At 45.0% G+C, this 15,090-nt stretch overlaps 1 protein-coding gene across 1 annotated transcript in view; it reads right to left on the bottom strand.

Moving 5' to 3' along the window:
• The window catches only part of WIF1 (Wnt inhibitory factor 1), a 52,399-nt gene extending 37,521 nt beyond the window's left edge, over window positions 1-14,878 (bottom strand). Inside the window, exons 1-2 of the mRNA XM_084810581.1 lie at window positions 14,560-14,878; window positions 12,524-12,663 (exon numbers count right to left, since the gene is read on the bottom strand). Coding sequence (XP_084666707.1) covers window positions 12,524-12,663; window positions 14,560-14,719 — 300 coding nt within the window. The 5' untranslated portion in view covers window positions 14,720-14,878. The remainder of the gene's footprint in view (window positions 1-12,523; window positions 12,664-14,559) is intronic.
• Window positions 14,879-15,090: the final 212 nt, after the last annotated feature.

Genomic DNA, 15,090 nt, shown 5'->3' with positions numbered 1-15,090 from the left:
GTGATCCTTACCTATTTTAAGCCTATTCAGAAGCAAGCAGGACTGAATCTGCATGTCTACATAGAAGCAAGCAGGTCTGAATCAGTCAGCAGCACTTTCAAATAGCATGGAGTTTGAAAAGGCGACTGGACAGGCATCCCATCGACAAACATTGCTAGAACTTTATTTATTGTTCATCAAAAGATTTTGAATTAATGCGTGCATGATTGGAATTGGATTATCTGTACTATCTTTTCACAAGGACACACAGGGCTTTAGGGAGGAGGAGGGGATTCAGGGGGTGGCCTTACCTAGGAAGACTGGATAGACTGGCCTGGCAGGCCAAATTTCACTTGTGGGTCAGAGGTTTCCCATCCCTTGTATACATCTTTTCAAGACTGTTTATATCTGTTTTTTCAATATAGCATCTGTGCTTTGCATGAAGTTCATTGTTTCTTAGTATTTTCAGGTATTCCTCATCTGTTTTGTCCTTTACAATTTGGGGTACCTGTACTTTCCCCCGCCTCTTCCCTTGCTCTACATTCCTACCATGACCTTCTAGATTCCACTCTTGCTTTATTTATATTTATTTATTACCAAAATTTATATACTGCTTTCCACAGAGTTAATGTGGTAAACATACAATGTCATTACCATCAAAAACAATAACGTAACAATAAAACTGCACAAGAAATAGATGCTAATAAGCAGTAAAAGTACACACTCTGCTGTGTGCTACAGACCACAGCTGGCTGGGTCACTTTTCAGGGAAAGCGTATGTAAAGAGATGGGTCTTGAGAAGACATCTGAACATCAGAATTGTGGGGGCCTGTCTAATGACAGCTGGTACAGTGTTCCAGAGGGTGGGCGCTGCAACACTAAATGATCTACTGTAATTCCTCCTGAGGCAAACTTCAGGAGCACGTGGCACCCTCAGACGTACCCCCTCTGATGATCGCATAGACTGGGCAGGGACATAAGGGGTGAGGTGATGCCTTTCTCAAACCTTGGCTGGACAGCTCTAATCTCTGCCTTACTCTGTATTACCTCTGTACAAGGGTAGTGATGGGAAGGGATGTAGTATTTTAAAAATAACAATATTGACAACTCTCTTCTCAGAGGCAATTGCTTTATACCAGGTTAAATGTTTTGTCCACCTCTCTGGAAAATGCTACACACAAGGTTGGGGAAGCCTGTTGAATGGGGTCAGCTATGGGATTGCTTTCGAACTGTGGTGCTGGAGAAGACTCTTACGAGTCCCCTGGACTGCAAGGAGGTCAAATCAGTCCATCCTAAAGGAAATCAACCCTGAGTGCTCATTGGAAGGACAGATAATGAAGCTGAAGCTCCAATATTTTGGCCACCTAATGCGAAGAGAAAACTCCCTGGAAAAGACCCTGATGCTGGGAAAGACTGAAGGCAAAAGGAGAAGGGGATGGCAGAGGATGAGATGGCTAGATAGCATCACCGATGCAATGAATATGAACTTGAGCACGCTCCGGGAGAGAGCGCAGGACAGGAAGGCCTGGCGTGCTATGGTCCATGGGGTCACGAAGAGTCGGACACGACTGAACGACTGAACAACAACAACAATGGGATTGAGGGAAGGGGGACCTCCCCCAAATCAAACAGAGGTGCTTTCTGTGAATCGAGCTCTGCTCACAGAAGGTGCCTCTGTCTGGGAGATCTTCCTTTCCCCCTGCTCTATTCTACCCCATTCAGCAGGGTCCCTGAACATGCCATGGAGAGGCAGGAGCACGGAAATCCACTTCCACCATCTTTCACCAGCCCAGTTGCACATACCTAAATCTGGATCCAATCCAATATATATGCACATGGCCTGCTTAGGAACTGACCACGTCTTCCATAAAACTCAAATGGAAGTTTAGACTTAGTATCAATAAATGGCCCAATATCTCTACTGTAAAGTGTCAGTAATGTTGGTAGCAATTGGTTGAACTGCTCTGATGTCAGAGATGGTTTAACAAACCAGAGAATCTAAGGGGCAGAAAAAGAAGAGGCCTAGGAAAGGAAGAATGGGTCCATGGCATGTAACACAAGGCAGACCTGTGGAACTCACAACACAAAATATATTAGTTGGGCCTCAATTGTCTATGAGTCAAGGAACCAATTGAGTCATACTGGGATGACCGGTTGTCCTACTTAGTTCAGAAGATCAGTAGCTGCACCGGGTACTGCATGAAGCCTTTCAACAGCCTTGAATTACAGTAGTCATTACTCCTGCTATAACTAACTATACATTTAGCACAAATAGTGTGCAATCAGCCCACTAGCTGATATAACAGCAATGTGTAAGTAGAAGAGAAAGATCATATCCTTTTGTTCAATAGAAGACAACAGCTGCTATAGCGGCCACTATCATTAATTTTCTACTGTCTGGTTCCTTCCAGTTTTATGATACTATCTACATGAAAAGATATATCCAACAGGAGTCTTTGACTGCTAGCTGATTAAGCAAAAGTCAAGCATACTGTGCAATCTATAGTGATGTATGCACACCACTTCAGTTCATTTATATCAAGCTTTCTCTATCAATAAACATTGCCTTGAAATTTTCAAAGTAAAGCCCCAGCCTGTTCTCTTTCATCCAGACCTCTTTCTCTGCCAAGCTCTTGAAAATAAAAGAAGTGTACTAATTAAATTCAGCAGGGTGAAAAGGAAAATAAGCTGAATGTAACGAGATGCTAAAGTCACCGTAGCCCAGAAGTCTCAGTTTCCCTTTGTGGCCTCACATGTGTGTGTAAGAATTCTGAGTAGCAGCACTACAGGATCTGACATGGGAGCCTTGAGCAGAAAGTAAACATTGACCCAACACCACACTCTGGAATCTCTCGGTGTGTATAGGAAAAAAAATCATGCTCTCCCTTGGAACTGGTGGGGCATGGGTGAGGCCTTGCTCAGGAGCACAAGATCAGACTGAACCACAGCGTGGAGTGGACATTTCAAACAAATAGCATCTCAGAAACCTGGGTTTTTATTTACCTTCTACAATACGGGAAATATATCCTATGATCTAGTAGATTATGCTACAAATCAGATTCCTACAATTGCAGGTTGAAACATTTGTCAGGGTTTGTTAATCCCCATCAGTATCTTTCTTAAGTCATAGTACTGGAGAAGTAGAACAGGAAAGTTTACTTGTGAATGCAAAATATTGACTTTTTGTGTTCTCTAGCTGTCTTCATAAAGCTAGCTGCGTGTGTGTGTGCGTGTGCACGCATACGCATACACACACACACACAATTCGTTTGCAAATAGAAATAAACAGGGCCTGGTGTTCATTTTCCCAGGGGGAGAAGAGACAATCCTATTATTACAGAGAAAACATTGTGAGATCACTTCCTACACACACACACTCCTAATCACTCCCAAGTCTTTAGTTCCTTTGACAAAACTAAGAAAGTGATCCTTAGCACATTTTTGGAAGCTAATTCAGTACGGGCTTACTTCCAAGTAAATGTTTGGGATTAATTTACTAGTCTGCATATTATAATATTGATCCTAAGTGGTTCACACTGCTCTGCTTCTATTTAGTTTTGTGCTAAGTGTGTGGCGTTAACTATCAACTTCCATTGCGTTGTTGCCTGTCATTTTCCCTTGTGCAATCCTTAATATTCACACACCTGCTATGAAATGAAGTGGTGCTATGGCAAAGTAAAAATTTATGAATTTATAACTACTTACAGATGATTCTACTGCCAAACGTTTACTTGAACAACATGACACTGAGAGATTAAGAAATGCACCTTTTCAGCTTTTGAAAGATAGACAAACACATATTTAAAAGCTGCAAAAATTCCCACTACGCAGTTAAAGACTACCAGCTCCAGCAAAAAGAAAGAAATAGAGAAAGAACAATTGAGTTTTTCCATACAGGGCACCTGATGGAGAAATTTCAGTTCTTCATTGCCAGGATGGACAGTTACCACTTTCATAACTTGGGCTTGACGTGTTCATTAACCATAGCAGGCTTGCAACTTTTAGGCTAAAAAAAACCGAACCTCTCCGCGGGTATCCATAATTAAAATCAGCCACTTTACACAACACTCACCTGTTGTGACAAAGTCTCCCTGAAGAATGGGTGATTTCACTTAAGGTTGTTTTGGCATAAGCAGCCTATGTAGACTATCCTTGAGGTCAGATACATTCACATCCTCCAGAACAACTAGTATTTCACCAATTTCAACACCAGAATGGTGGTTCTGCATGTTAAGCTTACCTTTTGATAGTTGCCTGCCATTGCAATCAATACTGGATTACCCACAGAAACTGGTGATGTGACCCTAAATGTCCAGGAGACTTGCCCCATTTCTTTTGTTGCACTATCATAATCATTAGGAACTACTACAGATCCCATTTTAAATTCTACAAGGTAGATATCAGCAAACAATATGCAATCAGGTTAAAAGGAAATCTCAGCAATTAACCTCAGTGTTCACCAGTTGTTCACTGGAAGAACATTTATTTTAGTCAAATGTATATATATGCCTCCTTTTCACTACAAATGGTATTCAAGGTAACTAACAACAATAACATGCCAGATAAAATACATTATAACCAAGGCATAAATGCAAATAAATTAAGAGATAAACAGCGTCCACCACATAAAACCTATTCTGGCAAAACTGAATCTGTTCAAAAGCCAAAAACTTATCTGAATAAAAATGTCCTTGAAGGACATCAAAAATGAAGCACGGAGTTCCAGAGACTGGAATCAGTCATCAAAAAGGTCATTCTCTCATGTTCATCAAACATGCCTCAGATAATGGTGGAAGAGAGAGAATGGCCTCCCCTGAGGATCTTAAAAGACGGGCAGGCTTATATGTGAGGTGGCGGTCTTTCAAAAAGCCTGGTCCCAAGTAGTGTAGGGTTGCCTTCATGGTGTGGCTTGCCATTTTGCCAAATGGTCAAAATGGTACGGATGTCTGGTAGCACTGATTAACTCACAAACCAAACTATTCCAGTTTAAGCCATTTCATCCAATTTGGGTCAACCTTAAGTGCTGCTGCAGTGGCAAAGCTAGCAACGCACAGGACGCTGAGCTTCTTGCGCTGAAATGGGCATAGCGGTGCAATGTGTTGCCTTGTGATGGTGCTAAGATCTGACACAACAGCAACATTGGCATCAGGGATGACTCCAAGGGACAGCTGCAGGGAAGTAAGAGGTGCTCTGCCAAAATATTTCCTGCTACCCCATTCACTCCCCCTGCTTTCAGTCTCAGTTTATTAAGATTCTATTTAGCAGTGGGCAGAAGACTTCCAGATGTTTTGGACTTCCAGAAGCCTCTGCCATCCTGACAAATGTTTAGGAATGCAGGGAATTGTAGTCCAAAACATCTGGAGGGCACGAGGTTAGGAAAGGTTGCCATAATCTCTGGTTACAATTCAAAATATCTGGAGATCTACTTTTCTGCCCACCCCTGCTATATAACATAATTAAATCCTTGCTCCTTAAAAAATAATGGTGTTTGCCATCCTTTTGTTCCACCAAACTAGTTTTTCTAGTGTAACCCCTGGCTGGCATGGCAGGTGCCCTCTTGTATGTAACACAATGTAATAGTGGCACAAGAGGTCACTTGAGTGGTGCATCACTTTAGCAGTAGTACTGCACAGCAAGAGTTCAAAGCATTCCCTCAAATGGATATTCTCAGGATCTTTGCAACCTATGGGGGCTGCCAATGCAACTGTGCTCCTTGCTATACTAGTGGTAAGTATTCAGTGAGGCTCTGGGAGATTCATACTGGCAGAGGTCAGACTCTTCCAAGACACTGGTAACTGTAGCATCACAACCCACTACTTGCACTGGTGTAGCTACAGTGACTTAATCGTGCCACTCCATTGATTCCCATGGCTGCAACTTCTGCAATCCCACTGTTGCCAAAATTGGGGGTCGGGGGAAGCAACTGACTGCTTTACTGTTTTTAGTCAAAGCACTTTTTTGTTTTGTTTTGGGAATGTGCTTATAGAAAAGAATAAATCCCATTGAAACTTTATTTGCCAAATGTTTATGCTGCTGCGAAGAAAGGAGGGAGGGAGGGAGGGAGGGAGAGAGAGAGAGTCATTCTGTAGTTTACATATATGCTATGTAAATGATTATGCAATCCAGATGTAGCTTACAAGGTACCTTGTAACTCATCTTTGCTGAGCAATAAAGCTTTTTGGCAAAAGTTTGAGAAATTTACTGCTGTTTTCTGTCAGCAGCTACAACAGATGGCTGGCACATGCCTGCCTTGCTAAATGAAGTGGGAACTCTACAGCATGATTCTTTGATCTCTGGTGGCATGTCCATAACAGCAAGATGCAAAATACCACAGCAGCACAGAATCTAAATATTAAACGTTCAGAGCTTTGCTTTTGATACGAGGATCCCTGCTTCTTTTTGTTTCTTTTTAATTGTGCCCTTAAGTCTATTCACATTCCATATTGCCACTGAAGTATGTTAGTCAGAAAAAACACACAAAAACATTTCTCCTGTTTGGTGACAGGAAAGCACAGTGAACCTACTGTTCAGAGTGCTGGATCATGCCGAAACTGCATCTACCATGCTATCCAAAACAGTCATATGTTGATGGCTATGAAAAGCCACCTTCTGAGGTAACTGGTTTAAAGGGGGGGGGGATCAAAATATAAGAAAGAAATGTGAAATATGGAGGAAAATGTGAACTGCTCTAAGTATTATGAATGAAAGGGTGGTTTCAAAAAGAAGGGAAAGAGGTTGATGCAAAATCCACCCAAGTATCATGGGGAGGGAGGGGGGTGTTGATGAACTTTCAGCAGTTATTTTGAGTGACTATTTGAACAGAAGCCCACCACCATCATTTTGTTCAAATGTTACAGCACCTCTGAATAAATGTAGGGGGAGGGGAGAAATCTAGTTATCCCTTATGCCAATAAGGGAGCCTTATGCTCCCTTATGCAAGGGAGGCTAGAATAACTCTTAGTTAGCACAACCAAAATTACCTTCCTTGTTGCCCTAAGACAGTTTCTGATCTAAGTAATCCCTGGGTCAATCCAAAGAAGCTCAAGTCATAAACATCCGTTATCTGCCAGGCTGCATTCTGTTCACCTTGAATTCAAACCTTCAGCATAGGATTGGCTTGGAAATGCCAGACGCTACAGTGATGCATATTTGACAAGTATTCCTATAGACTGGGCACTTCCTTTGTATTCCTTATCTTTCTTTTGAAGCTAGAAACTAAACTTCCTTTCACGTCTGAATCTTGAACAGGCGATGGAGATAATCAGAGTTTATATATGGTTGTCCAGGTATTAACACACATTCCTTTTCTTGCGTTCCTGTCATTTTCAGTATGCCTAAGCTGATGAGTGCCACTCTGTGTGCTTGGATGAGAAAGGGAGAGATGCGTCACCACAAAAAGGCTGACTCCTGTCCTCCTTCAGGGCCCAGGGACAAGGGGCGCTCCTGTAATCAGCAGCTGTGTGGGATGTGAGGCTTTCATGGGATGGCTGCTGGGGAGAGGGCCTACTCTTTGCCTACCTCTATGACTTCACCAGTTAGATGGCTCAGGCTTGGTACCCAAGGAACAGTTGTAGCCGGACAGCAAAATCAGTTCCTCAGGTAAAGCCAAGTTGAGAGGCTGAAATGGCCCAGCCAACCCTCACGCACACTGATCCCAGCTGATCATCCGTTCAGTTCAGTTTATTGCTCATTAACCAATCAGGCCATACACCTACAAACACATAATAAAATACCCCTCTTGTACAGAAAGTGACACCAAAACAAGAAATATTAAGGACAGTAATTATAAAAAAAGCTAATTAAAACATTTCCTAGGGGCTATTAAAACATTCTGCAATGTCTGGACAATGTTTGACTTATTGAAATATGTTAGCAGACTTAATATTCTAGGCCATTCAATTTCCGTTTCTCCCAAGCCCGTTGGACAAACTTGGCAGTCCTATAGGACGTATAGTAATCTGTACCAGCCAGTAGTAATAAGGTTGTACTTAGAAAAGATTTGTGACTGAACCCAGCTATTAAGGGCTCAAGGTATTGCTTCCTCAGCTCTGGGTACAGAGGACATTCCATTAGAAAGTGTACCATGTCCTCTATCTTGGGACAGCCATCTGGACAGTATCCATGATGAACTCTATAGCGCACTTTCACCTCCATCAGCTACACAGAGTTCAATCTGCATTTAGTCAGAAGCCATCTCAACTCATATGAGCCAATGGAGGACAAATGGGGGGCACCTTACCCAGGGAAATAATACTTTTATAAAGCAACTTGGAATAGCTGATCATCTAATGAACATCGTCCATCCATCAGGGTTTGGCCACGTTGAAACCCCAAGGTTGGTGTCTGTCTCCTTCTCACCACCCTCAATGGAACAGCCTCGTTCTACAAGTAGGAAAAGCTCAGCATACAAGTACTTGGGCAGCAAGAAGGTAACATTTGCACAAATTACTTTTATTTCCATTGGAAGGAAAACCCTTACAGAATGGGCGTTGGACCTCTTCCCAGCCTGAGGACTAAATTCAATTTTGAAGGAGCTCTTGAGGGCTGCCTTCCATGGTGGGCGGGACCAGTAGCAAAGGGGGTGAGGCTCAAACTATCCAAAACCCCAGCCTAAAGCTCTCACTGCCTGTAACTAAGCCTTGGGAGAGGCATTTCAAACTTTTAGAACAGAGGGGAAAGCCACGCAAAAGCCGGGAAACCACCAAATGATTGGCAGTTTGGGAAAGGCGCATGGCCCTCTGGGAAACCCCAAGTGGGCTTGATTTCATCCCTGGATGTGAGGTTCTGCACCCCTCTTACAGCACCACTGCCACTTTAGGCTTATCTACACTACAGCTGATCACAGTGCAAATGGGTACCATATTGGCTCACAGGGCTTGCACCAGTTTTGCATCTTTTAACCGATGCCAAATTATAAGGTCGCTGGTTCTACTTCTAAGCTTTGTATGTCTTTTTTGGCTTTGTTCTTTCCATTGTGTTAGTGAGGGGTGGGTTAGTTTTTGTGGGGAGGTTTTTTGCATTTCTTTGCACCCTTATAGATTAACCATTTTGATATTTTGCAAAAACAAAACCTCATGGAGAACTGCATAGCTATGTAAAATGACTTGAGAAGTCATATGGAAATGCACATTTGCGTAGCAACCCTACAAACCAAAACACACACACACAAACCCTGCAACCAATTACCCACATGGGTTACAGGTAGGAAAATGGACTTGTCTGGCAGCCAGAGCAGAGGGAGGAAGCATATGTGGCCACAAGAGACCCAGACATGACAACCAGAGCAAGGTTCAACCATTTCCACAAAATGAATAGCTCTATCCACTGACAAATAACAGCACTTCACAATAAACAGGTGAAAAGCAAAGCTAGGGGAAAACAGCAAGATGGTTTATTCTCTAACAAACTGGATATGATACACATATTCCAACTTTTGTTGTTGTTTAGATTTTGCCTCACTTAAAATTGTCTACAGAGGCCTGGTTGGCATGATTGTCGCAGCCTGGGTGGGTTGCAGTGCACGCTGGCAGCCACTGTGAATATTCAAGCCGCAGCAGGTGTTCGCCACGGCTTATCATGATGTGTAAACTTGGCCAGAGTGGGTTGTTGCCATGGTTAACAACCCACCCACAACCCATGGGCTGCTTTGGGGTTGTGGGTAGTTTGTTAACCATGGCAACAACCCACTTTGCTCCAGGTTTGCATGTCATGATAAGCTGCAGCACCTGCCCATCGTGGGCTTGAATATTCATAATGGCTGCTGGCACGCACCGTGGCTTAAATAAGTCACAGTGGGCTGCAGTGATCGTGCAAGCTGGCCCAGAGCATCCTATTGCAGAATAACCTTACTGATTTAATCATAACAATATAGAGAAAAGAAGGAAGCCTTTATAAACACATTCAACAGTTACAATAAAATACTATATTGTCATATTAGCAGCTTGCATTTAAAGGCTTGCCCACTTATCTTTCGGGGCCTGTTCTCCATTACCTGGATTGGATCCAGACTAAGGTCACAATCCTATACACACTTAGGAGAGAGTCCCATTACCATAGTGGCAGTGATGTCTGTGTAAATATGCCGACGTTTATGCTGCGTGTTAGTCATGCTTTAGATCCACTGAAATCATTGGGACTTGCTTTTGAGTAGACACGTATAGGATTGCTCTGTAACTTGTCCCATTGATTTCAGTGGAACTAAAGTGTAAATAACTTGGCCAGGATCCAACTCACTGTAAATACTGCTGCTTATTAATTGCTGTAAAAACTTTTTTTTTTTTTTAAACTCCAACATGAAAACTAAATATCTATTCTCAGAAGCTGTCCTAAGCCCAGGTAACTTTTATGCAGATTCACAATATCCTGTCAGCATGACAGACTAAATATGTGTTTGTTGAAGTATGTCCCAGGGAATAGTCTGAAGGCATATGAGGCAGCCACCTTGCTGAAGCTAAGCAGGTTTGGGTCTGGTCAGTGCTTGGGGGGTGGGGGGAACCACATGTAGCTACCTTGAGTTCCATGATGGAATAATAATAATAACAACAATGATGTAATAATAATAACAGTGATGATGTCATGCCAGGCATTCCTATAAAAATTCCCTTAAATAGAGGTCTGGAAGATCAATAGATGGCTATGCTCCATCATTTTGACACCATACTGTGTCATAACAAATCTGCCTGCCTGCACAGCATTTTCGCAGCAGTACCAGTTTAGGTACAAGTGCGATTTTTTTAATATAACAATTGAAAGTGTTAACTGGAGCTATGGAAGCCATTTTGGAACCACATGTTGACAAGCCATGGCACTGAAATCCCAGAGCTGAATGTAGCATAATGGCTGAAGTTGCGATCCTGTGTATCCTTTCCTAGAGGTGAGCTCCACTGACGACAGTAGGACTTACTTCTGAATAAAATGAACAAGTAGGATTGTGCTGTGAAAGGCTGAGCTCTGAACAAGGGAGTGCTTCAAAGCTTCAGGTGGCATTTTGAGAGCCACTATTTCTCAGCCCAAGACTTGTAATGGGGGTAAAGCTTCACAGTAGGTTGCCTTATACCGAGTCAGCCCATTGATCTATCGAGCTCAGTACCAGCAGTGGCTCTCCAGGGTTCCAGGACAGAATTCTTTCCCAGTCCACCCAGGAGATGCCAGGGACTGAACCTTGACCCTACTCCATACCGAAAAACTTCCTGACTGCTAGAGCAAAGCAATAATGGAGTCGATTCCCTAGGGAGGTGGTGGGCTCTCCCACACTGGAGGCATTCAAGATGGGGCTGGACAGCCATCTGCCAGGGATGCTCTGACTTGGGATTCCTGCACTGAGCAGGGGGTTGGACTCGATGGCCTTGTAGGCCCCTTCCAACCCTACTGTTCTATGATTCTATGATTTACTTTAAAGGGTAGTTGTAAAGATGACTGAAATGATGTATATGCAGTGCCTTGCAGCAGGTTTTTGAGGGCCCTTGGCTGGGACACCCTCAATGGGCCCCCTTCCTCCTTCCCACTTCTATTGTCACCAGCAGCTATTGCTCCTCATCCTCTTTCTCAAATTGCTACCACTTTCTTGCTCAACAGGCAGACAGCCAAGGAGCAAGTAGGCAGTGCCATCCTCTGCTCGTCCTTCTCACCACCACCATTCTCTGGGCCAGAGCAAGGCACAAGCAGGTTGCGACAGTGAAGAGGAGGAGCAAATCCAGGGGGTGTGGGCTCTCAGCAGGCGCGCAGTCATGCCTACCCTTGATGCTGGCCCTGCCTTGCACGCTCCTGTATCATTCACCATGTCGAAATGCTTTCAAGAATGGGTTGTTACGTAAAGCATAAGATTAGTTACGACGTTCCTTGTGAGTTACTTCATGAAACCCCTTATCCTTGGTCCCTCAGCTTTTTTCAGCAAAAATATGCTTCCGTCCTCAAGATTACTCTTTCAACTTTCTTTTCTTCCTGATCAGGTGTGTGTATATTCCAGCCTTCCCCAACCCAGTGCCATCCAGTTGTGTTGGACTGGGATATTCAGAGAGTAGTCATCTAATAAAAGTGGAAGCTGCCACGTTGGGGAAAGTTGGGGTACCGTTTAACAGCCTTATCCAACTTGGTGCCCTCCAGATATTTTGGACTACAAGTCCCATAATTCTTGGCCATGCTGGCTGGGGTTGATAGGAGTTGAAGTTCAAAACATCTGGAGAGACCCAGCTTGGGGAAGGCTGTCTATAAGGTGCCCTATTACACCTGTTGGTATCTTCTGAATTAAACTGAACTATTTGCTCCTTTAGGAACGGAGTTGCATTGGAAGGGGGCCAGAACGAGAGAGAGAAGGCATACTGTATACTTTTGCAAGCCATAGATTTGATTTATTAATATTTCTCATGACAGATGATTCAAGGCACCACTTTGTAGTGACTTTCTGGCACACCTCTGAAATACTTTCCATGAATATTTTTTATATAAACTAAATATTTGCTCCAGTTAAACATATTGCTCTTCTTCGCCAGCACCCCTCACCCATCCCAAGTTGCACCAGTTTTTCCCTACGTTAGGCTCTACCTACCCTTCCAGTTGCTTGCCAGGTGAAATTCACAGAGTGAATATTGACTGGGATAGCTGGCATTCTTTGTTGGGCTTTTCTGAAATCGTGGGTGAATGGGGCCATTTTCCCCTCTGAAACAATCAGAATATCCTCTTCAAAGCCTGTAAAACAAAACCAATTAACTTAAAACAGGTGGGAGATTAAATCCTAATGTGGGATGAAAAGCAAATGTTGACCCTGAAGAGTTTCACAGGCAGACAAACATGCAGGCTTCCCCCAAGGGCTGCTCAATCTTCCTACATGGAAAGCACTTCTGTGGAAGGAAAAGTGTGCAAACCACATGTTTCAGCTGCATGCACACAAACGAGGAAGCTGCTTTAGCACATGGGAGACTGTGTAATAATAGACCTATACAAGTGTAATCATGACCCATGACAACGTTCACATGTGGATTTGCATGCAAAAAAGGCATGGAGCTGCTTTCAGTACGAGAGACACACCTGCACAATCATCACCCATGATCTACCTGTGCTTTCCATGTTTCTCCCTGTGCTGCACAGAAGAGCTGTCTGTACAGAAAATGTGGTGCATTTGATCTTCCTCCCTCCCTGCCTCCCCCCTCTCCTTCCTTTTTCCAAGGCTCATCTAAGCATTTAAAGAATTCAGCACAAGGAAGTCAATACGGCTTCTCCTTATACGTATGAGATGAATGCTAACCCATTCATGCTTGGGGCTGCCATCCTATGCAGTTGTACATGGGAGGAAGTCCCACTCTGCTCAGTGTTAGAATTAGCGGGAGGGGCGTCCTTGGGCCACTTCTCCATTTGCGATAACCCCCCTTAGCTACTGTTTTTAGGATTTTGTTTGGAGGAAGCCAAAATTTGGTTAAAATTGGGGGCAGTCTTGGGTGGGGGGGAGACTTGTAGATTTCCTTAAGGGTTTCCTATAATTCCAGCATTGCACTTACTTCAAAGTAAATGTGCAAGGGATTGCCCTGTGAACATATTTGACTCTCAGGGCATAAGAGCCATGCTCAATCAGACCAAAGTCTGGCATTCTGTTCCTACAGAGACCAACCAGCTTCCTATGGGAATCCCACAAGCCGAACATGAATGCCACAGCAACCTCCTGCTCATGTGCCCCAGCATTACTGCCTCCAGAAGTAGAGGTAATAAACAGCCATCATGACTAGCAGACATCACTAGCCTCCATAAATTGGTCAAATTGCCTTTTAAAGCCATCCAAGTCAGTGGCCATCACCTACTGCATCTTGTGGTAGCAAATTCTACAGTGTAACTCTGCATTGTTTGAACGAACCAGGTGTACTCCAGCAGCTTGGCCGAACTCTGCTCCGATAGACCTCCTCCTCAGTGTAGTTTGGAGCACAATCCTATACATGTCTACTAAGAAGTAAGACCCATGGTCAATGGAGCTTATTCCCAGGTAAATGGGTAGAGCGTTTATTTGTTTATTTATTTCATTTCTATACCGGGAGCGTTGCAGCCTTAGTGTTAAAAGTCGGATCAAGCATCCGTAGCAGATCTGCTGGTGATAACGCTGCGAGAGCGCGCGGGGGGAGCGGGGGGGGGGAAGAGAACGGTACAAGATCCTCGTCACCTGCAGTTATCTGACCCAGCCCAAGCTCGTTCCCAGAAGCAGGCATGCTGGCTGGAGGCAGCGAGGTAGTTTTAGCCTCTAGACCTAATGGCCCAGGGGGCTTTAAACAGCCTTGTGATTATTCCAGTTGTGAAGCGCACAACGAATACCGCCCCCAAGCTTCCATGCTTTACAACTGCTTCTACACTCCTTATATGTTCGAGTGCTTGCCAACGCCGATTTTAAAAAACAATAATACTCTGAGCATGTGCAGTTGTGCATTTTAAGCTCCACTCACAGCACCATCACGACTGCACGAATAAAAAGGAGCTTGCTTCTGCTGCCCTCATCCCCTGCCGCTCTCCGGGTGGCCATTTGCCCCCCGCCACTTCGGGCCCTCGGTCCAGCCCTCGCCGCCCGCCGCCCGCGCCAGGCCCGGCTGGAGAGGGCGCCTGCCTTACCGATCAGCACGCGGGCTTGGTGCGCGTCAATCCACATGTAGAGGGAGTCTTCTTGGGGCGGCGCGGCGCGCGCAGGCGGCAGGCCACTCAGGCACGCCGCGCCGCAGAGGAGCCACAGCGCCGCCGCCGCGCACCCGGCGCGGCTTCCACCCCGGGCCATGCCGCCCTTGCCTTCGGAGGATCCCGCGGGGCAGGAGAGGTGAGGGCTGGAGCGGAGGGCGAGACGTCCTCCTTCCTCGGGCGAGGGCTCCGCGCCTCCCCGCGCGCTGCCTTCTCCTCCACGCGCACGGCCCGGGCGGAGCGAGCCCCAGCTCGGAACAGGCAGGGCGGGCTGCTGCTGGCTCGCTTCGCCTGCCTTTGACTTTTGCTGTTGCCGCCGCTGCTGGGGGTGGGTTTGCCTCTTGGCAGCCGCAGCAGTTATGAGCGGGACGGCGCGAGGGGGACGTGCCCTCGGGAGAGCAGGCGCTCCCGCTCCGCTCCGCAAGGTGGCGCGGGGGCGCCGAGGACATCTTGGGAAGGGGTCTTTCCGCC

The sequence above is a fragment of the Heloderma suspectum genome, chromosome 7, assembly GCF_057233095.1.
Source record: "Heloderma suspectum isolate Gila_16-S chromosome 7, 16-S_ref, whole genome shotgun sequence".
NCBI classification, from domain to species: domain Eukaryota; kingdom Metazoa; phylum Chordata; class Lepidosauria; order Squamata; family Helodermatidae; genus Heloderma; species Heloderma suspectum.
Note: the sequence above shows the minus strand (reverse complement) of the source record. Positions and strands in the feature narration are given on the sequence as shown.